The sequence below is a fragment of the Pomacea canaliculata genome, linkage group LG8 (assembly GCF_003073045.1).
Source record: "Pomacea canaliculata isolate SZHN2017 linkage group LG8, ASM307304v1, whole genome shotgun sequence".
NCBI lineage: Eukaryota > Metazoa > Mollusca > Gastropoda > Architaenioglossa > Ampullariidae > Pomacea > Pomacea canaliculata.
The window spans coordinates 1102884-1130447 of NC_037597.1; the positions used below are offsets into that span (position 1 = coordinate 1102884).

General features: G+C 45.1%; 4 protein-coding genes across 4 annotated transcripts; 3 read left to right on the forward strand and 1 right to left on the reverse strand.

The window, feature by feature from the left end:
* Positions 1 to 1682: 1682 nt before the first annotated feature.
* LOC112570177 (acid phosphatase type 7-like) lies at positions 1683 to 10220 on the forward strand. Its single transcript, XM_025248487.1, is given in 12 exon segments — positions 1683 to 1866; positions 3096 to 3290; positions 4067 to 4249; positions 4563 to 4588; positions 4998 to 5095; positions 5448 to 5513; positions 6069 to 6300; positions 8450 to 8575; positions 8876 to 8893; positions 8896 to 8943; positions 9739 to 9876; positions 10051 to 10220. Coding segments are annotated over 12 exon segments (1308 nt in total). The 5' UTR covers positions 1683 to 1760; the 3' UTR covers positions 10123 to 10220.
* Positions 10221 to 11123: 903 nt separating this feature from the next.
* LOC112570176 (acid phosphatase type 7-like) lies at positions 11124 to 16090 on the forward strand. Its single transcript, XM_025248486.1, has 11 exons — positions 11124 to 11355; positions 11790 to 11984; positions 12442 to 12624; positions 12891 to 12916; positions 13287 to 13384; positions 13719 to 13784; positions 14167 to 14398; positions 14579 to 14704; positions 14892 to 14960; positions 15601 to 15738; positions 15910 to 16090. Exons 1-11 carry the CDS (start codon positions 11250 to 11252, stop codon positions 15979 to 15981), a joined length of 1311 nt encoding a protein of 436 aa, XP_025104271.1. The 5' UTR covers positions 11124 to 11249; the 3' UTR covers positions 15982 to 16090.
* A 1780-nt stretch (positions 16091 to 17870) lies between these two features.
* LOC112571290 (mannan endo-1,4-beta-mannosidase-like) lies at positions 17871 to 22069 on the forward strand. The gene is made up of 8 exons (XM_025250185.1): positions 17871 to 17945; positions 18119 to 18196; positions 18944 to 19126; positions 19303 to 19483; positions 19744 to 19986; positions 20316 to 20469; positions 20996 to 21067; positions 21697 to 22069. Exons 2-8 carry the CDS (start codon positions 18139 to 18141, stop codon positions 21916 to 21918), a joined length of 1113 nt encoding a protein of 370 aa, XP_025105970.1. The 5' UTR covers positions 17871 to 17945; positions 18119 to 18138; the 3' UTR covers positions 21919 to 22069.
* Positions 22070 to 22655: 586 nt separating this feature from the next.
* LOC112570675 (mannan endo-1,4-beta-mannosidase-like) lies at positions 22656 to 26590 on the reverse strand. The gene is given in 9 exon segments (XM_025249233.1): positions 22656 to 23083; positions 23612 to 23683; positions 24004 to 24157; positions 24538 to 24601; positions 24604 to 24779; positions 25130 to 25307; positions 25707 to 25889; positions 26123 to 26174; positions 26447 to 26590. Coding segments are annotated over 8 exon segments (1125 nt in total). The 5' UTR covers positions 26447 to 26590; the 3' UTR covers positions 22656 to 22837.
* Between the last annotated feature and the right edge of the window lie 974 nt (positions 26591 to 27564).

Sequence of the window (27564 nt, forward strand, 5' to 3'; positions counted from 1 at the left end):
AGGCTGGTTCAAAACCCAACAGGACTTCACAAGCCATCGGAAGAGAAGCAGCGCAAAGCCGGAGGTATAAATAATAGTTTCAAGATGTTCAACTATTTGTCATCCTTCGTGACACAAAACCAAAGGCTTTAGCTTCAGTGAAGAAGATTGGCGAAACACTGCGGTCATCTTCAGACGAAAATGATGTCAGGGAAGATAATGTCTACTGCAAGTAAGCAAGAGCACCACAGCAAGTAAATAATAAACACAAATGTCAACTTGAGTGGTGCAGCATTAATTTGCGGCTAAGCGATATAAAGATGGAAATATTTTTGTCCAGACATCATGGTAGAGAAGTGAGGATGTTCATACTCAGGAAGTAGAGAAGATGAAGTGCACACTGACTGTGTCACCTCACTGGCCGACTGCACGAAACAAACAAACAACAAACCTTTAGAACAGGTGATTAACTTCATGAACTATTATTTTGATTTTATTCTTTCATGTAGGTGCGAGTTACATGACATGAAGGAATGAGCAGGAGGAAGAAAGCGGAAGTTGGGGGCGGGTTCCTGCATTTGTATATCATCTCAGGTCAGAAAGGAGAAACTTTAAAACTGTTGTTGCTGCTCCCTTGATGAGTGAGGTATGAGTTACTTACATAGAGCAACTTCCCTAGAGCAACGAGTCAACAAAAGTAAAATAATAAAAGAACACCTAAACAAAAGTAATTAATCTTGTCCTGACCGATATATAGATATAGCTCTTCCGCAGCAAGTAGGTCAGATGTTACCTGCGAATAAACTACTCACCCAGGTGTTGGGTGTGGGGCCTCGTGAGCACGTGACTCACAGCCGCTCGCATGAGTGTCACATGCAGTAACACCGCAAAGCAACTCAATTCACAAAAAAGACAGAAATGGTCAGAAATAGCAGCAACTTAATCAAGAATGTGCCGCAAACATTCGATACATTTCGGCACGAGGGATGTAGGATGTCGGGGAAATGATCACATGATGTTGAGAAAAATAAGTCTTTACCAATCATCAAAGGGATATCACACAACCTTTGAGTTAAAACACGCTATAGTGTGTGTGCGCGTGCGTGCGTGCGTGTGTGTGTGTGTTTGTGTTTTCACGTGTGTGTGTGTGTGTGTGTGTGTTTGTGTGTGTGTGTGTGTGTGTGTGTGTTTGTGTGTGTGTGTTTTGTGTGTGTGTGTGTTTGTGTGTGTGTGTGTGTTTTCACGTGTGTGTGTGTGTTTGTGTGTGTGTGTGTGCGCTAGCTCAGCATACATCCACACATCCTTCAGAGAGAAAGCCTGGCATCACCCACGCTGCCGCTTGTTGACCGCAAGTGCTGATGGCGCAGCAGTGACCACAATCACGGACAAGACTTCCATCAACAGGTCAGTCGCTATGGTGTGAATGTAAACAAGACTTTATCACTTTATCACTTGCTTGGAGCCAATGAGGGGCCTGCAGGTCAGTGAGCACGTGGCGACTGGCGAGTGTCACACGAGTGACTGGTCAGTGACCACAAGTGTCCCCTCCTGTCACACACACACAGTGGTCAGTGCTGACAAACATCCAGCTCACCTGCAGTAAGATCGAGGACAATGTGTGCCGACTATCAGCACGACTCACTGATGACCACTGATGACCACCGGTGACGACTGATAAGAAAGCTGCTATATATGTCCACAGTACCCGACAGAAAGCAAGCACTGACTCTGACGCCAGTTTCTCTCGTACTCGAGGTACTCAGTCACCTGCAACGAGAAAGATGGGGTTTGGTTGGAACACATCCCCAGTGCTTCTGATGTTGATCATGCCGGCTGTCTGGGGCCTCAAGAATGTGCCACCTGAACAGGTTCACCTGTCGTACACCGGTAAGTGTCCTAACCTTTTACACTTGACCTTTGTGCATGTCAGGTCCTGCAACAGACCGAGAGAACAGACATCGACTTAGATGCTTAGAGAAAAGACATCGACTTAGATGTTTAGAGAACAGACATCGACTTAGATGCTTAGAGAAAAGACATCGACTTAGATGCTTAGAGAAAAGACATCGACTTAGATGTTTAGAGAACAGACATCGACTTAGATGCTTAGAGAAAAGACATCGACTTTGCCGAATATTTCGGAATACAATGTGGCTTGTAAAACAATGGCTGACTTCCAATTGTTTGTAAAACACAGCGTCGAGAGGTTCCACCAGTCTTTCATAGCTTTCATGGAAAGGTAAAGTGACCGCAGTTCGTGACATACTGGGACCACGTGACCGACAAACGCACTGCAGTCTGCGGAAAGACTCACGTGACACTTGTAGACTTGCTCACCACGCTCTTACACGCATGCGCAGTCCTTCACTTGGTCCTTTCACCAAAGTCAAGAACATGGAGCTGTAGGGACTCGAGTCTCTAGCGCCGAACAGATTACTTGCCACGCGCATGCGCTGTAGTGAGGCATCCCCTCGTTTTCCGGTTTTCCTTAAAGGATCTGCGCTGTTGTTCATTGTTGTGAGTCTGGCTTTAACCAAACACGCACATCACATGGACTGCCATCTCCTGCGATATAGAGACAATAGAGACCACGGACAGGTGGACTGCTGTCTGTCTGCCGAGACCAACGCTCAGCCTCTTGCCACGTTCTCCGCTCTTAGTCTCGGCGAGCCTAAACAATGAATGTGACTAAAGCGGAAGCTTTGTGTACAACTGCCTCGTTTTAGTGGTTAACTGAAATCAAAAACTATATTCCACAGTGGAAGTAATAAATTCTGACATCAACACTCAAACCTGAATGTTAGTTTACTGACAGCACCATCTCTGTAGCGTGAAAATATATTTAAATATTATGAGATACTACGTGATGTAGTTTACATATTTGACTGAGTATTTGTGTGCGTGTGTGCGGTTTGACTGAAGATGTCCACAGAATGCTGGTAACACACTGCAGACTGTGGTTTACATATCTAAAGTAGTTAGCTTTACCATAATGATCTCGTTACAGCACTAATTATCTTGAAAAATGTTGATGACTAAGAAAAGAAGCTTGGTGTTCATGCCTGGCTACTATTTGTGTTGCTAATGGAAGTTTCCTATCAACGGGATTGTCTCAGGTAATTCGACCGAAATGGTGGTCACGTGGGTGACCCAGGACACAACTTCAACATCAACAGTGATGTATGGCTTGTCGGACCTCAATCTGACAGCCTCAGGAAGCATGACTACATTTGTGGATGGTGGCTCCCAGCATCGTAAACTGTACATTCACCGCGTGACACTCACTGGTCTATTGCCTGGACATAAATATGGTGAGTATTTCTTTTTAATTAAAGGCTTTCATTTTTATACATTCCTGCATGATTAGTATGCTAAATAGTACACACAAGAAGAGGTGGCAATCAATTTTGTTGTTTGTAAAAAATATCACACTACCCCATAGTTTAGTTAGTTTAGTTTATTCGTTGTTGTTCCTTTGAGGAGCATAGGGCCGTAACAACACCTCGCCATCGGACCCGGTATAGGGCAGCCCCCTTCAGTTCGGCTCATGTGGTTCACACGTCCTTTGTCTCGCTCTCTACTGATCTTTTCCAAGTCTGCTTCGGTCTCTCAACTCTCCTCTTCCCCTGAGGATTCCAGTCAAGTGCCTGCCTGGCCATGGTGTCAGCTGGTGTGTGCAGGGTGTGTCCTATCCACCTCATTAGCGCAGGGTGTGTCCTGTTCAGCTCCATTGGCGCTTTGTGATGTCTTGGCTAGTGGCATTCTTTACCACAGGCTGCTGTTGGAGATCTTGTCAGGCCATCTTATTCCCAGAATATGTCGTAGGCATCGGTTGGTAAAGGTCTGGAGCTTGTTGTTGATGGTGTTTGTCTCTCTCCAGTTGTCACAACCATACAGTAGGGCTGTGTTTACATTGATGTTGAAGTTGCGGGTCTTACTGCGGAAGGATAATGCTCAGAGTTCCAGATGGGGCGTAGCTTGTCTGACTTTGTTGATGTGGCTTTTGATGTCGTGAGGCTTGTGTGCGTGTGTGTGTGTGTACGTGTGTGTTTGTGATATATATATATATACAGTTCTGTGTGTACAGTGTACGTGGTAGGAGGACCAGAAGGCTGGAGCAAGCAGTTTAACTTCAGGGCCATGAAGGATGGCAGTGACTGGAGTCCTAAGATGATGGTGTACGGCGACATGGGCAGCAGGAACGACCGAGCTCTGCCTTACCTTCAACACAACGCACACACCGGACACTTTGATGCCGTCCTGCACGTGGGTCAGTGGCTGCCCTGGTCACCACACTGTAAATTCTTACAAACCTACACTCTGTCCTTCTTTAGCTGCCCTGGTCACCACACTGTATAGTTACAAACCTACACTCTGTCCTTCTTTAGCTGTCCTGGTCACCACACTGTATATTCTTACAAACCTACACTCTGTCCTTCTTTAGTACACGAGGTTTTACAGTGAAGTGGCTGAGACATGCACGTGCAAGCTGTCACACACACACACCCCCTGTATGTTTAGTCTCATATTCTCACCGTGTCTCACCTCTACCCTCACAACTTACTCTTTTTTCTGTGTTTCAGGGGACTTTGCCTATGATATGCACGATGTAAGTTCAAAATCTTATCACAGTTTTTTCTCATTCTTAACTTAAAAAAATTAATTAAAACAATCTAGCAAATGTCGAGCGATGACACCGACGATGATGATGAGGAGGAGGAGGAAGATGTAAAGCTTCAACTCCTGCAACGGTAGTTGATGGCGCACGCTTACAAGCGATAATAAAGTCGATGCAGTGATGCTGGTATTTTATTTAAAGTACCAGCTGGGAACGAAAATGGTTAAACATTAAAATATTAGGACCACAAGGTACTCCTGTCAGGGACATGTTTTTGTGTCTGTACAGGTGAAAATCGTGAAAAATGTTTGCTGAGAAATTTATTTTAAAACTTTATTTTGATATGAATCTTTCAGAAAGCTATTTGGTCATTTCACGACTTAATTTGTCTGTGTTTCAGAATAATGCCAGGGTAGGAGATGACTTCATGCGACAGATAGAACCCATTGCTGCCTATGTGCCCTACATGACTTGTGTAGGAAACCATGAATATGCATAGTAAGATGGTGACTTTATTCATGATATTAAAGCAACTTTACTTAAGGACAAGGTGTGGGATATATTTGCAATTCACGTGGCACAATAACAGGGCCAGATACTTTACTATATCATTTACTATCACTTTCAAACATTTGCTCTACTACCCCAATAACACTTGTCAGTAACACTACCAGTCGGTAGTACACGTGTATCCCTTTTTCTACAAGAGATCAGAGAGTTTATGCTAAATTATACTTGACAGATCAGCTACAGGATCTTGCTACACATGTCAAATTTAATATTTGATTTGAGATGAAGATTAAGGATTTTTTTCTTTTCCTTTACATGTACTTTTTTCCAAAACTTTCAGCAACTTCGCCAACTACCGTAACCGGTTTACAATGCCCGGTGGTGATGGTACAGGAATGTACTTCAGGTGAGTCCATTTAGCGAGGTGTATATGGTTGCGGTGATGTTACAATATGTACATTTGTTGTTGGCATAGAATGGTCTATCGCTGTGACTTCACGTGCCTCCTGCCCACGGTTATTTCTCCAAACACAGAAAACAAGTCTGTCAGTCTCATACGCCGCTCAGAGCGTTCTCTGATTACATCAAAGGGTATCACGGGTGGCCTGCATACTAACATATCGGGAAGCCTATCGAAAGGTTCTATCGGACCGATTGGCTAACGGAGCGTCGTGCATGCGGCCTCTGATCTCTCTCTCTCGACCCGTCCTTCCTCTCTCACTCACTCAAACAGAGAGAGAGGGATGACCTGTTTAAATATAGTAAATTAACAAAAGTATTGCGTTGATATGCTGTATTACCAGAGTCCAGCTTTAGTTTGATTTGGCATCGCATCTGTCTAGATAACTGAAATATGAAAAGCGGATTAATAAATTATATTTGTGAAGAATGTGAGAAAGACTGATAAAGCCGTCTTTAGCTGCCAGTGAGGATTAAATTAGATAAATCTTTCTCGCTTCAGCTGGAACATCGGCCCCGCCCACATCATCAGCTTCAACACAGAAGTGTACTACTACCAGTATGCCACCACACACAACATCAAACGTCAGTATGACTGGCTGGAGGCGGACCTCAAGGAGGCCAACCAGCCAGCCAACCGTGCAGCCAGACCCTGGATCATCACCATGGGACACAGACCCATGTACTGCTCCAACGACGATGACGACGAGATGTGCCGCAACCCCGCAAATCCTGTAACCGTCTTTTGTTTTACTTGTTTACAACATTCATTGATATTGGTGGAGCTTGTCTTGAGCAACATGATGTGTTGTCCCTGGCATCACGCTACAGATAAATATCAACAAAGTCTTCGTTAATGATCTTTGTGTTCAGTGAAATAATGGACTAAATCTTACTCTGACGGCTATTCTCATGTTGGCGGGTGTCGCGTGTCACGATTTCGGCCCTTCTGTCAGCGCCTGGGGACGATCCTGTTCAGTAAGGCAGCTCACAGCAGACGACGGTTGGCGGCTATTTTTTGGTACGGTGTGTAGGGGAAAGGTCAAGGCCTTCTCCCTCTGACCGTAGCCGTGTCTTACGTCACGCTCTTGTTACGACACGTGACGTCGGCTTGAGTGCTGTGTGCTGCCGGTGGGAGCTCTGGGGGTGCACTGGTCGGGCCCCTCCCTTCCCTGTCCAAGGTTTTGGCGTGAAAAGCGTTCACGCGCCTTGGCTTGGGCGGGGTGTCGTGGGCGCTGACGATTGGTTACAGCCCCTGGGCGACAGGAAGTGACCCCCAGAGAGCAGCGTCCCTCGTGGCAGTTCTGACCTGGGCTCGGTGGAGAGAGGAGCTTGTTGTGCCTGAAAGGACGGCGGGAGGCCAGGCCATTTGGGCAGTGTAGGCTGCGCCGTGTTACCCAGGTCGTTGAGTTTCCCTTGGAAAGTGTCCGCGGATTTCCACGGGAGAGTTTCTGCCGTTCCCGTTGTGGAGGGCAGCTGACCGTCGGGTACCATCACAAGCCGATTTGGGTTAGTAGAGTCTTTTTTCTTTGAGTTTTACACGTTTCCAGTCTATGGGGCCCTTAGTTGGGGATTGGAGTGTGAATGGGTTGATCTTTATATGTTATATCTTTATATGTTAATGACTATGTTCACGATTGTTTTTTATTTTTTGTTTTTGGAGTGTAAGACTTGTGTCCGGTTAGAATGGCTTTTGTATTGGCCGGGTCGCAGCGCATGTGGCGCGCACCCGTGTTTTATTAAATGGATTTGTATGCTTTAGGACCGGCGCTGTAACGGTCACATGCAATACGTGTGCTAGAATATGTGCTTAGAAACTGTGCAGTTGTGGAAGAGCTGCCTGTTTATTGGAGGAACTGTTTTTTTTTTTCTCTACAGGCTTTTATCTGTTCTACATGTTCGCCATATTTTGCAACGTCTTCGTATTTCGCATCTTCCTCGTGTTCGACAGACTCTATGTGTTCTTCGTCGTTGACGTCTCATCCGCCATTGTGTCAACCAGCCACCCTGTACCCACGTCATCTCATCGGCGTGTGAACACGTGACCTCGCTGCGCGGGTGTGCGGCCAGCTTTAGGTGGAGCAGCCAGGGTTAGGACCGGCGAGCAGGGGTTCACGTGACCAACGGCCTACCACCTCTCGTACCTGGACACGAGGAGGGAGGGGCCAGCTGGAGTAGAAGAAAACTGGTGTTTCCGCTGATTCTTTGAACACTTGAGCAGACATTGACTGTGCTGTGTCGCAGTGCTCTTTGTATTTTTTCTGCTGTATTTATGTTTTATTTGTAACCTCTTGGCGGGGAGGTAGTCCCCTGTTGTTTTTGTATTTATTTGACGGGTGCTCGTGGGGGTATTTTTTGATCCGTTTTTTCTGTGTGTGTGTGTGGGTGTATGTGTATGCGTGTTTATACTTGTCAGTAAACAGCGTGCTTGTATCGTTTTTCCCGTCTTTGTCGTGGTTTGTGCCGTGCACGGGTTTCGAGAGGTAGTCGTAGACTGCCTCCGGCCGAGTGTCTGTGCGTGTCTGGCCGGCTGTGTGAGCGGCTGTGCGCATGCTTCTGGCGAGGCTGGGGGTGGAACGCGACAGCGGGTGGGTGCACTTTTTTCATCTTTTGCACTTGAGATATTTCCTCAAGAATCTTAATATGATGTAGACAATGTAGCAAAGTTACAGGACATAAACATGTTGGCTTGTTTAGTTTTGCATCGTCTATGTTGTTATCAGCCAGTTGCTTGAGGAGAGCAGTGTGTCGCCCAGTGCTGACATTGTGCGACATGCACAGCCTCATGTATGTAGATGGTATGTATACATATGTGTACATTGTACATGAGACACCTGTGTCCTGCTAGTACAGCAAGTGTCATCGTCTTCCTATGTTGTGTAGATACGCAACGGTATCGCCGCCTTTTGGCCAAACCTGGAGGACCTGTTCTACAAATATGGAGTGGATGTGGAGTTCTATGCACACGAACACTCCTACGAACGGCTGCTGCCCGTGTACAAAGGAAAGGTAACTCAGAAAACATTATTGTAACGTATGCACTCGTAATGTCCACTCTCTCATTCTATGTCGACAGTTCTAGTGATAGAATGGTTCAATCGTGCAAACAGCCGTTCGAGGCCATTTCTTGTAATGTGTGGTTCTCTGTAATTGTGTGAGCAATTAATTAATCTTAACGATAAATTGTTACTTAATGATTTAACTGATATTTTCTCTTGTTCATTTTAATGTCCGAGTTTGTCGTCTGTACCCGTGTATAGAACACACTGGCCATTGATATCTCACAGTGCTTTGCTGGGTGTGCTACAGGTGTGCGGGGGAGCAGTGAACCTTACACCAACCCACGGTCACCTGTCCACATCATCACCGGCTCAGCGGTGAGTTAATGATGCTTCGTGTTAAGTGGGAGGCTCCGTACCTCGGGGGTCAGTGCCCTCAACTGTCAGCATAAGGTCACTGACTCCAGGTAGATAATGAGGATCTGGAGGGTCTCTGTCAACATCGGGGTGGAAAAGGGTTCCATGAAGGGTGTTCTGATTGTTCCTTTATCTGACCTCGAGCATCTAAGGACATACACATCGCCCTGTTTACAGCAACAGGATGTTAGTGCACAACAATCAAATCCTAGTCAATACAAGACATTATTGGACTCCCTTCATCAAATCCCATAGACGAAGATAGAATTTGAGGACAGAGCCAGTAACAAACCTTACATTCCTTAACATCCTTTATGGAAGTACAAACTGCTAATATAGATAAACTCTGACAGTGCATCACGTGATAATGTACACTGTTGAACTCTATTGCATTAAATACGAATCACGGATTTCTTTATCTAACAATATTTAACCTCTACTACTATTTCAGACATAAGCAAATATTATGTTTATGTCCGTTCTTAACCGGCCAAAGTGCCGCAGAGTTACACTTCCTTAGTTCCCCCAAAGTTGAGTTGTTTTGAAAAATATATTTGTAGTTGCAATGTATTGTTGCTGCTGTTTATATATATAAAATGTCAAGTTTGTGATAGAATGTCCCGAGTGTGTTTCACCTTAAACCACTGGCTTCATGTCACCTGCACGTACAAACCTGGTCACATGGTTTCCCGCCTTCACACAGAACTTCAGCAAAGTGGATGTTTGAGTCTCTGTCATCAGCAATGTGTGTTACAGGGAGACAAAGAAGGTCAGGAGAAGTTCCTGCATCACCCAGCAGCATGGAGTGCTTTCCGTAGTGACGACTACGGCTTCACCGTCATGGACATCGTCAACTCCACTCACCTGACTCTCCAGCAGGTGTCATCCGACAAGGTGAGGCTCAGTCACCTTATCTTTGACTTGACCGTGTTTTATCTTCATTGCCAATGGTGTTCCCTCTGTTGAGTTGAAGTCCATTGTATTGGTCTTCGTAAGCAAGTCACTCGGTGCTTAGACAATGATACGGTGACCCCATAATCTGATTCAATGTCGATAATGTATTTACAGAACGGCCACGTCATCGACAGCATCGTCCTCATCAAGGATAAACATGGCGCCGGGCTTTACAACTGTGTGTAAAGGGAAGATCGACAACAGAATCAAAAGTGGCAGCTTCGCAATGTCTAGCTATTTTAACTGGCTGAATATTGAAATAAAATTACAATACAAGAAAATTAGTCAAAGAGTTGTCATCTAGCAGCATCTGTGTTCTCTGTGCGTGTAGTCCATGAAGACTTGCCTCTGTAGGTGTGCGGCACGTGGACGAATACAATTGTATCACCGGCTAACAATAACGGACTCACCCACACACAAACACGTGTGACTCACACACCCACACACACACAAACACACTCCCACCTAAACACCTTGTGACAACCTGATTGCAGAAGCTTTCAGACCAGTAGAGGTAGCCTTATGGTCAGACAGGTAATCTGTACGTCTGCAGACCAAGGCCTAGAGTAACACAATGTTTGGTCTCAAAGGAAGCCTTCACTCAGTTGTTTAGGTAAGTAAACGCATAAAGCAGCAGTCGCCGAAGCCCAGGTGTTGCATCCAGCATCACGTGACATCGGTCTGTGACAAACACGTAAACATCGGTCAGGTGACAAGACTGTGACAAAGTCCTCTATAAAAACATCTGTGACAAGCTCGCTTCAACTTCAGTCTGTGACAAGTATTCACAAACATCGGCAGCCTGCAAAAACTTACCTGCCAAGCGATTGCGTGCGTGTACATTTTAAGTGCATTCAAAAAGGTGCGATCACGTGATTATGTGTGTGTGGAGAAAGATGACAAAAAGGCGACCATGACGATGATAATGATGATGATAATGATGATCAGTTGCCCTTTACCTGCCCATGGAGGTAAGCTTAGTTCGGCTGTAACAAAATGGAGCGCCGAAAGCTGATAAGAAAGAGAGAAATCAGCGTTGAGTGAGACTATAGGCGCCTCACTGTAGAGAATATATCTCTGTAGACTGAAAGTCGGCCACGCGCTGACCTCACGCAGCGATGACAACAGCGAAACTGTATTACCCTCGCCAGCTGATCGAGAACAGAGATCGAGGACAAACTGAGATTTTTATCGTGGTGACACGGTAGTCACTGATAAGAAAACTGTTATAAAAGTCATCATCAGCCTGTAGACAGCAGGAACTGGCCGACTTTGGGAGAGACTTGCCTGTTGAGCCACTTCCAGCGAGCAGGATGGGCTTTGGTTGCAGCGCACTGCCGGTGCTTCTGGTGCTGGTCATGCCGCCTGTCTGGGGCCTCATCTATGTGCAGCCTGAGCAGGTTCACCTGTCGTACGGCGGTAAGTCCTCGTCATTCTATGTTTGTCATCATTCTCCTCATCTTACTCTCGGTGTCGGCCCTCTACTCTGCAGTTATCCCCCTTTACTGCAGCTTGTGGCTCAAAAATCCCATTGCTCTTTGTTTCACTTCATTGACTATGATTGTCGATTATTATTATTATTATTATTATTATTATTATTATTATTATTAATGAGAGTGGTGTCCCTTGGCCTAACCGGCTGAGGAGACCAGCTCTGTATTTGTTGTCTCCCATCACCTGTTGTGAGTTTCGTCCCTGTTATTTAACACATCTTTGTCTTTCTGTTCAATGGTCTGCTTGCCTGTGATAGATTACAACCCGTACATCGGAGAAGTAGAGTAACTTTGTGATCTCATCTCCTGTCGTTATCATCTGTTGCTGATGTAAGCTTCCTTCTCACGGGACTGTCCCAGATGTTCCGACCGAAATGGTGGTCACGTGGGTGACCCAGGACACGACCTCAGCATCAACAGTGATGTATGGCTTGTCAGACCTCAATCAGACAGCCTCAGGAAGCATGACTACATTTGTGGATGGTGGTTCCCAGCGTCGTACACTGTACATTCACCGCGTGACACTCACTGGTCTAAAGCCCGGACAGAAATATGGTAATTACTTATCATTGTATATTTTAATATTTCTGCTTTACAATGAACAAGCGCCATCTTTACACATAAATACATATATGTCATTGCCAACAAGTATCTTTACACAACCATGGACACTAACATTGGAGCAAATAGTGAGGAAAACATACCTAATGGTCATCATGCTTATCACAAGTCAACAATCTATATATATATATGCCAGTATAATAAACTACAATGCTACATTACACACGTTTCTCCATACAAATGCACGTAAGTGGATAAATAGTTATGTGCACATTTTGACCAGAAAAGTGACATTCATCCATAAAGCTTCTTCTTGTTCCTGTTCGCCTCCAGTGGAGCATAGGGCCGCACCCACACCCCGCCATCGCACCCGGTTCTGGGCGACCCTCTCCAGTTGGGATCCATAAAGCTATGTACACATCATTGATACCAGTTGTGTGTCTGTGTGCAGTGTACGTGGTTGGAGGACCAGAAGGTTGGAGTGAAGAGTTTCATTTCAGTGCCATGAGGGACGGCAGTGACTGGAGTCCCAGGCTGATAGTGTACGGCGACATGGGCAACGAGAACGCACGAGCTCTGCCTTACCTTCAACTGGATGCCACCACCGGACACTTTGATGCTGTCCTGCACGTGGGTCAGTGGCTGCCCTGGTCACCACACTGTATATTGTTAGCAGAGCTAGACCTGTCCTTGTAGATGAGGTGTCACAGTGACATGACACTAAGACATGCACGTCTTCACGCACACGCGCACACACACGACTACATAAATATATTTCTACTTATATACATCTACAAATAGTTCCCCACGTGTTTGCTCAGTGTCACCTTGTTTGTGTCTCTCATTGCTACACTGTCCTAATTCCCTCTAAATGAAATATAAACATTTGCTATGTTTCAGGTGACTTTGCCTACAACATGGAGGACGTAAGTTTAAACTCTCATCACAACTTTGCGTTCACTCATTCTCTAACTTAAAATGAATACAACTGCAACTGTAAGTAGATGTTGACATTTTTCAAAGTACTGTCTGTAAATACAAGGGAGCTTACAACCCATATATCAAGGCTGAACTTCATCGAGAAAAGGGCTGCAGTAGAGTGAGTCCTTGATGTTGTCATGTCAACAACGGGACTCAACGTCTGCGTGTCTGGTTAGACAGAATGGCTTCATGCAAACTGGTGCTTGGGTAAATCCTGATAAACGTTTGCTTAGAGAAACTGGAAAACTTTATTCGGATACAAAGGTGTTATAAAGTGACTGGAATAGGTCACAACCTAATCTGTTTGTCTTTCAGTATGATGCAATGGTAGGAGATGAGTTCATGCGACAGATAGAAGTCATTGCAGCATTTGTGCCCTACATGACTTGTGTGGGAAACCACGAATATGCATAGTGAGCTTTCACACTTATTGTTATGGTGGTGGTGGTGGTGGTGGTGGTGGTGGTGGTGATGATTTTATTTAATTAATTAAAGAGCGGTGTAGGAGGATTCGCAAAGAAACTGTCGAGATTTTGCACACCACATTTGTAGCAGACACATCAGCAATTATTTCATCCACGCATGTTGATCATTGGTACACAAAATGAACGCTCTCTACTGTAGACGTGTTTATGTAACAAAGAAACCAACTTCTATCTTTACACATCACATTCCGCTTCAGAAGAATATTGCTAAGACTTTTTTTTGTCTCATGTTTATGCACTTTTTTTATCAACTATCTTTCAGTAATTTCTCCAACTACCGTAACCGGTTTACAATGCCTGGTGGAGATGGCACAGGAATGTACTTCAGGTGAGTCAACTTAGCGAGGTGTGTCTTTATTTTACACTGAAAACATATAGAGATTGGGTACGATTGCCTGTATCAATAGCAGTCACAAAAGCCTAGTTGTAGAGGTGATACTGTAGAATAAACATGTTGTGACTTTTCGCTGAGCTGAAGATAATGGCGGGTAGTCGTGTGTCCTTTGTCTCCTCAGCGCATCTTCGGGTGGCATAAAAAGCATGAAATCTTGAGACTGAGCACGCACCTTTTCCAACCATCTTTTACAAAGCACATAAAAGAAGTCCAAGTCTGTCTCAGAGCAACCACGGTAAAGGTCAAAGTGTATCGACAAAGTTATTAGAAATACTCCCCATGACCGAATTAGACTGTCGGATGTTTTGTGTTTCAGCTGGAACATCGGCCCCGCCCACATCATCAGCTTCAACACAGAAGTGTACTACAATGAATACGCCACCACAGACAACATCAAACGTCAGTATGACTGGCTGGAGGCGGACCTACAGGAGGCCAACCAGCCAGCCAACCGTGCAGCCAGACCTTGGATCATCACCATGGGACACAGACCCATGTACTGCTCCAACGACGACGACGACGAGATGTGCCGCAACCCCGCAAATCCTGTTAGCAGCTTTATGATTTATGGGACAGAATAAGCACAAATCCTGTCATATTTTTGTTGTAAGATTGTTGTTGCAAACCAGTTTATTTTACTCTTATTATTTTAGCATTCAGTTATAACTAGGAACACGACACGTTTTCTACTGATAACAGAAATGTCATCGTCTTCCTCTTTGTTGTAGATACGCAATGGCACCGCTGCCTTTTGGCCAAACCTGGAGGACCTGTTCTACAAATATGGAGTGGATTTGGAAATATACGCACATGAACACTCCTACGAACGGTTGTGGCCCGTGTACAAATCAAAGGTAACAAATGGGAAACATTTCTTGTCATGTGTGACTCAGATCACTTCCACTCGGGCTCCAGGTCTCACGTGGTCAACGCTTCTTGTCTAAATCGTCCAGAAGGTTATGCCTGATCTTTCTTTTCATGTACAGCTCACTGTACTTCGGTCTCTCTCAATATTCCTGATGAATGTATGTTGTTCCACAGGTGTGCAACGGAAGCAGTGAACCTTACACCAACCCACCAGCACCAGTCCACATCATCACCGGCTCAGCGGTGAGCTAATAACACTTAGTGTTAGAGGGTGGACCATTTAGGATGACTGTCCTCTATAAAAGTGAGCTGCTCACTTGTAGTATGATAAAAGCAGTTACAGGTAGAAGAATCTATGAGAGGTCGAACCCCAGAGCTGAAGGTACAGTTTAAATACAGCACCAGCGACAACACCTGTAGAAGTCGGCTTAAAAATGAGTTTGCTGATTGTTTAAACTGACTTTAGTGTAAACAAGTTACTTAATAAAACAGTTTTTTCCTTTTCGTGGGCTTCATATTTTGAAGAACCCATAAACTGATCTTCTACAAAGAGAGAAAGCATTTAGACTGATGACAACTGACGATTCTGCTGCCTCGTCGCAAAGATCCTCAGTACGCCACTGTGTGTAATACACCACGATACATAGTCACACCACTTATTTTACACTGGCTTAATCCAAGTTAATCCCTTTTTCACTTAATTGCTATAAACTGCTATTGTTTCACACTGTTAGATTTGTTAAATGAGTTTCTTGCCGTCTCAGCACATGAAGCTCTGCTCTCGTACAACTTAAGCACAGATTACTTTAACTCTTATGTAGAAAGGACACAGATGACAAGCTGTCAGACTTTGTTTGTTTGTCATCAGTAATGTGTGTTACAGGGAGATAAGGAGGGTCAGGAAAAGTTCCTGCCTCACCCAGAGGTGTGGAGTGCTGTTCGTAGTGATGACTATGGCTTCACCGTCATGGACATCATCAACTCCACACACCTGACTCTCAGCCAGGTGTCCACTGACAAGGTGAGGCTGATTTTATCTTTATCTCTCACCTAATCAATGTAGCATCTTTAATACCAACTATCTTTCCTCGGTTTAACTGACGTCTTCACAAGGACGTTGCTCTGTCCTTAACCAATGGCTAGAAGAAAGGGTGACTGACAGTTTGATTTCTGGTCTGTCCTACATCTACAGGAAGGACAGGTCATCGACAGTGTTATCCTCGTTAAGGATAAACATGGCGCTGGGCTGTACAACTGTGTGTAAGAAGAGGGTCGGAAACTGAATCACAACTGACAGCTTCGCAACACAAAGCCTGCTTACTCCTTGACAAGCATTCAGTGAACAAGAAAGGCAATAAAGTGATTCAAAATTACTTCGTGTTGTAGCAGCAACTATTTAATGTGGCAGCCTCTGATGCAGAAAATGTTTCTGTACAAAAGACGTGAAATAAAAATGTGTTTTGTGTGTGTGTGAGAGAGAGAGACAGGGTTTGAAGCTTAAAACACGCACAATCAGAGACAATCAGAGAAGTGCTACTTACCCAACTTCCACGGACAAAATAAGTGCGTCTGGCATTGAGGACTGAAGTCAGTCTGCACAGTGCACATGTCATGGCAGTCAACACACAATACACACGTCATGGCAACACAATGGGGATGACAGGTGCCCCTCACGTGGTTTGGCTGTGGCAGGCTCTCCAAATGTCACAATAAGCAAACATCACAAGCGTCACAGCAGGCAGATGGTCGGCGGACCAATTGTCAGAGTGCCGAGACCAAGCAGACTCGCCAGATGTCACGAGGTTAGGCCTGCACGTCCAGTCATGTATTTCTCGTGGTTGTGAGAAACGCTGATTGATGCGAGCAGTTTGCACACATCCTACTCACGTCATGCAACCCAAAAACCTTGCATAAACTCTTTTCTGCAATACAAACCGTCTCCTTCAGCCATACCTGTGGACATCATGAATACAATGTACAAGACAGGGAGACTACTCGCACTCTCACTCAGCAGACAGGGAGACTACTCGCACTCTCACTCAGGAGAATACTGGGAAGATATTGAGTACTATTGAGAATATGAAGAAATGTTATCATATTAAACTGCAAAAGGGTGATCATCACTTCAGTTTATTCAAAACAGCTCAATGTCGCTACCGAAGCGAGTGATCTCTACACGTCCATGGAGAGAAGCGAGCGGAGTGGACTCCAGCCAGTAGATCTAAACAGTTCGCACTTCAAATAACATTATATACATTATATACATTTTTTACATTATATACAGACCTATTGCAAACCAAAAGAGTAAGAAAACGCAGCAGAAGCACATGTAAGCATGAAGGTCCAACACTTTTCTCCAAATGGAAGCACGACCACAGAAGAAAATCAAGGGGAGCCTATCCTCTCAGCCTGCGAGGTGAAGGGACACAACTCTCATATCACCCGGCAACTGGGTCAAGTACATGAAGAGAACCGCGGTGTTTGTTGACAAACATACGAAACTCTGTTTATGATGAGTATACTGACCGTCACGTGGGCGTCACGTGGACACCTCGCCATTTGGGGTGCTTGGTGGCGCAGTGGGTAAAGCGCCTGTCATCACGACATCGAGAATTCCGCTTCTCCAGCCTGTTTGCGTGCGTGCGTTCTTGCATAATATGTGTGTGTGAAGAAGAATTTGATACATACCCTAAATTAGTGCGTGTTCCTGAGCTTGTATGTAAATCACGATGAGCCCACTGGGTTCTGAGAAAGGAGATTTATAACTACGCTACATCATCATCGTCATCATCATCTTACAAAGACTTAAAATGTAGAGCAGGAGCTCAGAGTCGATGAAGTTGTGTGCTTGCCACATCTCCCTTCCCATCAAATAAATAAATAAATAAATAAAAATAAAGTATTTCTTCATCGTTGTGTGTGTGGCTGCGGACACAGACAAGTCAAACACACTAGCATCGACTCACAGTATCCTTATCTGTCTCGAGCGCGAACTATTCTAATCTCTCTGTGTCGAAAACATTACTGTTCAAACTGTTCATTGAATTGTGTCCTCTATATGTGAGCGAAGTAACCTACTCATTTCTAGGGGTAGCAGAGGAGATAAGCAGTGAGGGTTCACAAAAATTGGTGTACACAGGTGAATTTTTATTAGATGTGCGCTGCACTAGCTCCTTGTGTATAAAAGGAGACCATCGCCGCCGGCCCAGAGTCGCAGTTTTTGCCCAGGTAGCACTTTTTACCTGTGAAACGTCTGCTGAACACTTCTCTCTGTCAGACGACAGTCTGGCCTCTCGCCAGCACACGTCCTCTAACTCTCGCCTTTGACAGAAGTAGGTAATACTTGAATAGAAACAATCTGATTGAGAAGCTTACTGAAGACTTATGCTCTACTTTTTCAGGTTCTGACGAAAGACTGAGAATGCACATCCAGCTCTTTGTCGTGGTCTTGCTGTGTTCTGCTGTATGTGATGCCCAAGGTGAGATGACTGCATCTGGCCACCGACAGAATTATTTCCTGAGTAACGGCATTGACAACTGTTGTCAAAATTTTGTCAAATAGAACAGATGAGCGAGTGCAGACAGAAACAAAGAGATTTAAAGTCAAAGCAAGGGCAACACTTGCTGTTTGTTCATCTCATTTTCTATGAACTACCTGTCATCTCCGATGAAAATGATGTAGAAATAATTTCATGACCATTGCTACCTCGGAGATTATTCGAGAAAAAGTCCCCCTTGACACACGTGTCTAAGACTGGAACTCACTTCCTTAGTGTGTTGGGACAGAGGGGACTGGACAACGACAACTACAGTTCAGTCAGGATCAGGCACCCATGAGTTGTATTAATGTTTGAGGTCAGAGGGAGCCAGGCACTGACTCTGTTAGTGTTGAATTTACAAACTTATTTCTTGAGTGTTGAGTGAGACAGGGAGACACACCTCGTGTACGTTCTTTTGTTAGTTGTCAGCTGAACATTTGCAGGTTGTGAGTAGTCATCATCTCACCTATAGTTGTGAATTTTGAGAACTCATCCCAATCACCTCTTGACTATATTTTTATTTATAATTAATTTGATTTGCATCTTAAATTTTGCGTTTAATTTAGTGCTGCAAACATGTCGACTAGCTTATCTTATCAGACTTGGGAACAACGCTAGTCCTACATTACAACAAACGACAACTCTCTGTTCATTGTTGTTGTATCATGAAACTACGTCATGTGACAGGGTCAAGGCTGCAGATACAGGGCATGAACTTCGTCAAGGATGGTCATCATGTCGTCCTGTCTGGTGCCAACACCGCCTGGATCGACTACGGCAACGACTTCGGCAACCACAACTACCAGCGGAACCGAGAGCGGTTCCTACACAAGCTGGACATGGTCAAGAACGCTGGCGGCAACTCCATGAGTGAGTAGTCCTTCAGCGGCGACCTTTTTGCACCAGCATAGACTTACAGTGTACATGTTGGTAAAGGCTCCTGTGCTCCTGCTGCTAATGCTAAACGACCCTTCATGTCTTTCTACTCGCTTTAACATACTCTTGATTGTCGCTCTGAAGACGATCCCTAACTCTCCTGTCTGTAGGAACCTGGATCCACGTTCACGGAGCTACGTCGCCATACTTCGACAGCAACGGCGATGTCGTCAGGCTGGACAGAGATGGCACGTTCCTGTCGGACTTCAAGCAGTACCTTGACGACGCCCACAGTCGCAACATTCTTATCTTCCCCTGCCTCTGGAACGGCGCCGTGGTGCAGCACCAGGAGTGAGTGCTGGGCCTTGAGTGTCGGAGTGACCTCCCTTAGCCTGCCGCTAGCGTCCGCCACTTATTCTTCTGTTGCATTAGGAAAACATATTATTGTTCGTATCTGGAATCAAATTTAGCTGCTGCTGCTAATGATGATGATGATGATGATGATGATGATGATGATGATGATGACGATGACGACGACGACGACGACGACGACGACGACAGAAAGCTGGTGAGTCATTGATGTTATAACAGTCGCTGGTATTTCTCCTCAGACTTTTGCACGGTCTGATCACCGACACCAGCAAGCTGCAGACCTACTTGGACAAGGCGCTGATACCCTGGGTTACTGCCGTCAAGGACCACCCCGCACTGGGTGGCTGGGACATCATCAACGAGATGGAGGGCTTCATGAACCCTGAGATCCACGACAGCGACCCCTGCTTTGACACAACCTTCCTGCGAAACTCTGGAACTGGGTGGGCGGGCAAACTGTACACTGCCAAGGAACTGCAACGGTAACATTAATTACAGCTCTGTGGCATTGTCCTTTAGGTTGCCTTTCTCTGTGTCTGTGTTTTCACGCATGCGCAAACGTGAAGGAAAAAGAAAATTAGTGATAGCCCTTAATTCAAGTGGAAATCAAATTTCCTTTGGTCTTGGATGTCATGTTGTGCCAGCGTTGGTCCTGAAGATTACAGAACAGTCACATGTCATTACATGTCACCGACCTGCTTTCTGCTGGAGAGAGAAGTAGAGCAGTTACATGTAGTTGCCGTTAAGTGCCCGACGATCTGTTGAGAAGGTGAAAGGTCGTCCACAGGTGACAACAGGTTGATGTCCACAGGTTCATCAACTGGCAGACGGATGCTATTTTGCGGACTGACTCCCACGCCCTGGTCAGCGCAGGAAGCTGGAGTCAGAAGTCGCAGACTGACAAATTTGGCGACCACAACCTCTACTCTGACCACTGCCTCGTCAAGGCTGGAGGAAAGCAGCTGGTCAGTATTCTGTATGGTATTTGTAGGTACACATCGGTTAATAGGGTGTTTCTATGTGGTATTTGTAGGTACACATCGGTTAATAGGGTGTTTCTATAGGACACGTCATACATCAGTTTGTAAGGTGTTTCGAGAAGATCAAGTGTTCTAAAGTGGAGATAGATAATGAAGACCACGTTAAATGCAGACAAACATCTGGATGACTTTGAATGTAAACTGACTTAGACTGGCACATGAGAAATGTTAGCCTCATAGTAACCCTCACTGAGTAATAAGCTGAGTGAATGCAGGTCAGCAACGTGGCCTGATGCACGTCGGTCAACCAGCTCAGTGCAGATAATAAACACATGTAGTACACTGAGTATATAACTACTACAGGGTCTAAAGTGGCTGATTAAAAGATAGTAAATGGTACAGTGTGTATTAGAATAATTTCAATCTTCCACAGTTTAGCAGCTGTAAGGGAGGGGCTGTGAGTGGTTTACCTTGTCTAGGTCATACAGACAGCTGTTCTTCTTGGCTGCAGGGAAAACTGAATTTCTATCAGACTCATTCCTACAGCTGGCAGGGAGCATTTCCAAGTGACTCGACTTTCCGCGTGAGTATTTTATACTACTACTACTAATAATAATAATAATCGTCATCGTCATTGTCGTCGTCGTCGTCATCATCATTGTATAGCGCATTTCCCCACTTCCAAGTAGACTAAATGCGGTTACAAAGGTAAAATATGCACAAATATGCAAAAATGTCAAAAGGTACAAAAGGAAGACAAAAAATGAAAGAAAACACTCCTCTGGATCAGTTTCAGAAAAACTTTTCACCATTTCTTTTGAGAATGAAAAATCAGAGGATATCAGATTGTATCAGGATAGAAATATCTTGACTACGGGTGTTGACGACGGGTGTTGACTACGGGTGTTGACTACGGGTGTTGACTACGGGTGTCGACTACGGGTGTTCAGTTTGTAGTCACTGCATGTCCCGCTGTTTACAGCGGTCAGAAGTTTACAGTTACTATCCCGTGTCCAGTGTGCTAACCCTTTACAGTGCTTACAAATTTAATCCACACATTATTCTGTGATAATTGTTACATTTAACTCGGCAAAGTGTGTTTGTAAACGAGAGAGTGCAAGAAATAGTTCGGCTGCCCCAGCCTTTCAGAAGCATATAGAGAGGATCGGACATGAGGAGGGTTACAGGCTGGTTGATGAACTGTTGCCACAGCACAGCGCTGCTGACTTCGGCCTGGACAAGCCAATCGTGGTGGGCGAGTACATGCAGAGTTCGGGTGGAGGGATGAGTTCGGCTCAGCTCTTCACCTACTGCTACGAACACGGGTACGCGGGATGCTGGATCTGGAGCGATGAGAGCGAGGACATCCAGGCGTCCGGCATCCGGGCCATCAGCTCGCGCACAGACCACGGGGTCATCCACCTGACCTTGTAGTCCACTTCCAGTCATGTCGGGTGTCAAGGTACTCGGCTCTCGACAAGGCATCTGACCCCACCCATGGCGGGATGATGTCACCGTCGGTTGAAAACGATTGGCTGCTGCACATTAGTATCAGGATTTTCTGGAATAAACTCTTCTTAACCTCTGTTTTATGTTTTCATGTGTTCTGGCTGAAGATATCGCCATCTCCTTGACAAACTCTTCAAGAAAATCGGAATGGCTGACTTGAAGACAGTTTAATCAAACGCTAGATGACAAAACCCGGTTTTTATTTACAACCTTGGGTACTTTGCTCAACGTTTATAGAAATTAAAATTATCATAATTTTATTGTTTGTGTGATTTGGGGTGCAGGGTTCGTCCGTTGCACAAATATGGATGCAAAATAATAATAATAAATGTCACAAACACTTTTTCTCTTTTATCCTCTTTCTTATTTCTCAATTGTTCTCACTCACTCCCTTACACACACGCACACACACTTGAGCATGTGATGCTGTTGTTACTCGTGTTATTGAAATGTACTTGACAGTTTTAAAAAAACTCACCTTTAAACCTGTCGATTTGATGCTTTTGTTTGTTTGGTTCCTTGTTTATTTTTAAATACGCAGTTAAGGCGCACAAACAGAAAGTTTCTGTATTAAGCAAGCTGAAGCCAAAGCACACCCCAAAACACGAGAAGAAAATCATAAAGTACAGGACATCTCTCGGTCAGCAGACAAAGCCAACAAAGCTGTTTTCACTTTTGAATTTATTCTCAATAAAAGACACGATGATGAGTTCTGATGAAACGAATAGATGTCGAGCTTACGAAGACATTTACTGCACGTGGCAAAAGTGTTTTGGAAGCTGAGGTGAGACTTGTCCCCACCATTACTTTGCTACACTGCTTGTGTCGGTCATGGTGCGCATGCTCACAGGTTGATGGGTACCCTGCCGTTGAAGTCCACCCTGCCCCTGAGGGCGGCGATGCCGCGCATCTGTGTGTCCGTGTCGTCCGTGTCGCTGCCGTCGGCGTTGGCGTGCCAGGTCCACGCGCCGTCGTAGCCGTGGTCGTAGGCGTAGCGGAAGAGATCCTCGATGGACATGCCGCCGCCATGCAGGTGGTTGAACTCAGCCACCACCAGCGGCTTGTCCAGGCCGAAGTCGTTAAAGCTGTGCTGTAAGGGAGACAAACATTCTCACTACATCTCCACACCGAAGTCGTTAAAGTTTTTGTGTGGAAAGGGAAACAACACAACATGTCCATGCCGAAGTCTCCACTTTGTGTGGTTAAAGAAGACTTCATTGAGTACAACGAAACTCGTAACGGTAGCCAAGTCAAACAACAGCAATTTATTTATCTATCTATTTTTATGTTATGCTTACTGGTGGCTTTATTGTCTGTCACCTCTTGTGATGTTGATACACTTCGCTATCTGATATTTTTCTAGCTCAGTGTCAGTGATCGTAAGCAACACGTGTGTAAAAGAACACGCCGACAATAAAAGTATCCAGTCAAAGTCAGGGCACGACAGAATATGTTTGCGTGTTGCGAGGAACATGTTCCTGTTAGAATCGAAAGATGAAGTTCGAATGCCAGAAGTAATTATTGTATAGTTTGTAAATTGATCTTCGCTCGTAAGTACAAGTTTACACATGAATGAACGGAAGAAACTAGTCTTTAAAACTGTGGAAGAAACACTCACCTTGAAGGGAGACTCCTGAGGGAAGTTGCCCTGCCAGTCGTAGGTGTGGGTGGAGTAGAAGGTCAAGGTCCCCTGCAGGCACAAAGGTCAGTGACGTGTGTGTACAGATTGTGAAGTGACGACTGTCACACAGTGTACCAACACACGAACTGACACACACCACGCAGACCACCGTACACTCATGACACATGTGACGTAAGCCAAGTGTCAGAAAGGTAACGTACAACGGCGTGCACGTTTGACACACCTGTCTTGAAACATCACACGACTCAGTGACACTGACGAATGTCACAGGATCCAGTGACAGAACAGATTCACAAAACTACACGTGTGACGTATTAAATACCGAGACGTACGTTCTGCAGTAGTGACGTCACGTGACCCACACTCACCCCTCCTCTGCCGCCGGCCTTGGTGAGGCAGTTGTCGCTGTAGAAGTTCCTGTTGCCCCAGTTGTCGGTGTTGGAGCGAGCCGTCCAGGAGCCGGCCGTCACTAGAGCCGATGAGTCCACCTGCTTGATGGCATCCGCTTGCCAGTTGATGAACCTGCGTCACCGACCTCTTACATTTAGCCTCTGACCTCTGAACCGTTCAACAACAATTTCAAGGGGTGAAGACTGACCACACCGCGAACAGAAAGCAATTGGTTTACAACACGAACACGAGTCGGCATGAGCACCCACATCCACACTCACCCATTAAAGTAGAGACCTCCATTTTTCTTTCCCTCTACTTTAGTCTCCTGTTCTTTATCTTTCTTCTCTTCTTTCACTCTCGTAATAAGATTTTAAAGTAATTGGTAGGCGAATTATTTTACTTTTAATTTATGAAATCAGAGATAGACGCCCCGCCTTGTAGAGTGACTTCATGACCAGTCACATGGCGACTTTGAGCAATGCGCGGGAGAAAATGAAGAGTTGCTTTACCTGAGCAGATCCTGGGCACGGTATCCGCCACCCGCCCACCCGGCGCCACTGCCGCCCAGGATCGGGTGTCGAAGCAGGGCTCGGAGTTGTACTCGCCGGCTTTAATGATTCCCTCCATCTCGTTGATGATGTCCCACCCGCCCAGGGCTGGGTGGTCCTTCACAGCCTGCACCCAGGGCTTGAGCGCCTTGTCGATGTAGGACTGCAGCTTGGACTCCACAGTGATGAGGCCACCCAGCTCGCTGGAGACAGACAGGTGGGGAAGCAGCACAGGAATAACACTTCTCCTCACTATCGCTCTTTCACCTTTTCAGGTAAAGTCAGGCATCGCTCATTCCCAAGATGTCTCACACGCTTCCTCGTCAGAGGGATGAGGCTGCGACTAACCAGAAAATTACTGGACTTTCAGAGAGCTGGGACACTGCTGTGGCAACAAAAGGAGGGAAAGGCTGGCACTTGTCCACGAAGAACATTCTGGCAGCTTTTCTTTGGACAGGGGAGGGGCAGGCTTCACTACACTCGACTGCGGCGGAGAGGGAGGATGTTTTGTTTGTTTGTTTGTTTGTTTGTTTGTTTGTTTGTTTGTACTTACTTCCGCTGGTGAACAGCACCGTTCCAGAGCGTGGGGAAGATGAGGATGTTCCTGGCTCGTGCGTCGTCAAGGTAACGCTTGAAGTCGGAGATAAAGGTGCCGTCATTGTCAAGGCCGGACACGTGACCACTGCTGTCAAACTTTGGCGACGTTTGACCCTCGATGTGCACCCAGGTTCCTGACGATTGACAAGAAACTTTCACTGTCAGTACAAAGTATTTCTTTGGAGTGTAAAAGAAATGTCGCCACTAGTAGAAACACAGAAGTTACTTTGATGCATCAAATAATTGTCTGTTTGAGAACTTTTCCCGAAATGAAGTTAAACAAAGCCTTCACTTGAAATAGTTTTAAAACTACAGCCCTCGGTGGAGGATTAAAGTTTGTTAATTCATTATCTGCTTAGTGAATAACCCGAGATCTGTCAAATATCTTTTGAAATATTATTTGCTGCTGCTTGGAGTGGTCAGTGCTCAGAAGTTTTATAAAATGTTGCTGAAGTTGAGATGGAAAATCCTACAACTAAGGTGAAGACAGGATATTTGTTAAAACTAATCCACAAGACACCCGTGGCACCCACTCATGGAGTTGCCTCCTGCTTCCTTGACCTTGTCCATGAGGTAGATGTAACGGTCACGACGATACTGGTACTGGTTGTTGCCGAAGTCGTAGGCGTACGACACCCAGGCGGTGTTGGCACCCGATAGGAAGATGCGCTCACCATTGTGCCAGATGTCAGTGCCTGAGCGACTCAGAAAGCCACCTGTAGGACAATAGCATGTCACTCATCAAAGATACAGCAGAAAGTCAGTCACTGATAAAATACGTGGATGTAAAGCACCTGGAAAATAACACCGCATGTTATCGATAACAAAACAGCATAAAGGTCACCAAAAGGAACAAAAGGATATTAATTGCCGAGTAAATGACAGCAAACCTTTGATGAGCAGAATGGATGCTTAAAAATGTTCAAAACAAACTTTTAATGGAACATACCTAGAGCAGACCCTGCCAAAGCCAGAAACACCAGCACAACAGGCCGTAACATCTGGAAGGAAGGAAATTGGCATCAAAAATTGTCCTTTCCGGATATTTAGATAAGTTACAAAACTGAAATATCGGTAACTAGGACAACGAGTTCCTCTGTGAGAGTGCGGCTTATTATTTATTTGTCAACTAAGCTCGGTTGTTAAAGTTGTGTTTATGTGACATTCCGAACTCTCAATAAAAGTAAATATTGACATTGTAAAGTAAATATTGACATTGTAAAGTAAATATTCACATTGTAAAGTAAATATTCAAGTCGCACCACAAACTTACCTTGGTGTCGGAGTTTTGTTCTTTCACTGAGCTTGGCACCGGCGATCGTTTTATACACACCCAGCCTCTGGCAGTCGCTGGGAAAAGCACTGAGATAAAAAGGTCAGGACACACTGACCAGGTTCTGACAGACCCTGGGTTGTCTAGCTATCAGTGTGACACAGTAATGTGCCCTTTCCCCTGCTTTCCCCTAATCTACAACACCTGACCACTCCCCTGGCCCAGCGCCAAAGGTGTCGACAAAGAGTAATTCTGTAACAGAAACTCGGAAACACAAATGTACTTCAAGGATGATCTTACAAACACTGGAACAGCAATTCGCCCAAACTGTTTATGTCGACCCTTGTCCTACAAAGGTTTTAACATTGAGCTCACGGCTTAATTCAAGCAGATGTCTACAGAAAAGTTACAATCTGTGGAAGTTAAAGAATGTTTAGAGGGCAGCAGCACTTACTAACGAATGCATTGCAAGTACTGAGGCTTCATGAAGGATTGAAGCCAGGTGGTAGCTACATGGACAAGAATATGCATTGTAGAAATAAATAATATAGAGAAAGATTGTAAGGAAGGGATGGACTGACTGTGAATGAAGGGCATCCAATCTCTTTGAAAAGACTCTTCAACTGAATAAAAACTTACATTACAGAAGCTAAACTATCCTACCTGGAAAATAGAAAAATGTGCAAAACGCTGCTGCAAGTAAGGAAAGTCCATCACAAAGAGCATCTACTGACAACCTGAACAAAGTTCCTCTGACCACAAAGTCTTCTACCGTACATTAAAACACATATGAAGTTCCTCTGACCGAGATGTTTTCTACCATACCTTAAAACACAAATGAAAACTGTACCTGAAAACATTTGTTGCAGACATTCTAACACATTCCATGATGTCATGGTCAGCACTTCAAGACCCTTCTTTGAAAGCTCAAACTGGTGTTACATGTATAGTCAAGGGACTTTGTTGATGACCCTACTCAATCCTTTTTTAAATGTTTGATGCCTATGTCCACCCTACACTCTATGGCTCAGAAATCTGTGGTCTGAGTGCAGATGGTAACATACTCAAATATACCTTTGCTCACAATGAAGAAATGTTTGAATGTTTCCAGTAGAACT

Bases quoted from the DNA above. Each gene is read 5' to 3' on its own strand.
- LOC112570176 (XM_025248486.1), top strand. From the start codon at position 11,250: ATGGGCTTTGGTTGCAGCGCACTGCCGGTGCTTCTGGTGCTGGTCATG. The intron at 12,917-13,286 runs GTAAGTTTAAAC...TTTGTCTTTCAG, and splicing joins TTGCCTACAACATGGAGGAC to TATGATGCAATGGTAGGAGA. The intron at 14,705-14,891 runs GTAACAAATGGG...GTTGTTCCACAG, and splicing joins GGCCCGTGTACAAATCAAAG to GTGTGCAACGGAAGCAGTGA.
- LOC112571290 (XM_025250185.1), top strand. From the start codon at position 18,139: ATGCACATCCAGCTCTTTGTCGTGGTCTTGCTGTGTTCTGCTGTATGT. The intron at 18,197-18,943 runs GTGAGATGACTG...GTCATGTGACAG, and splicing joins TGCTGTATGTGATGCCCAAG to GGTCAAGGCTGCAGATACAG. The intron at 19,987-20,315 runs GTAACATTAATT...TGATGTCCACAG, and splicing joins ACTGCCAAGGAACTGCAACG to GTTCATCAACTGGCAGACGG.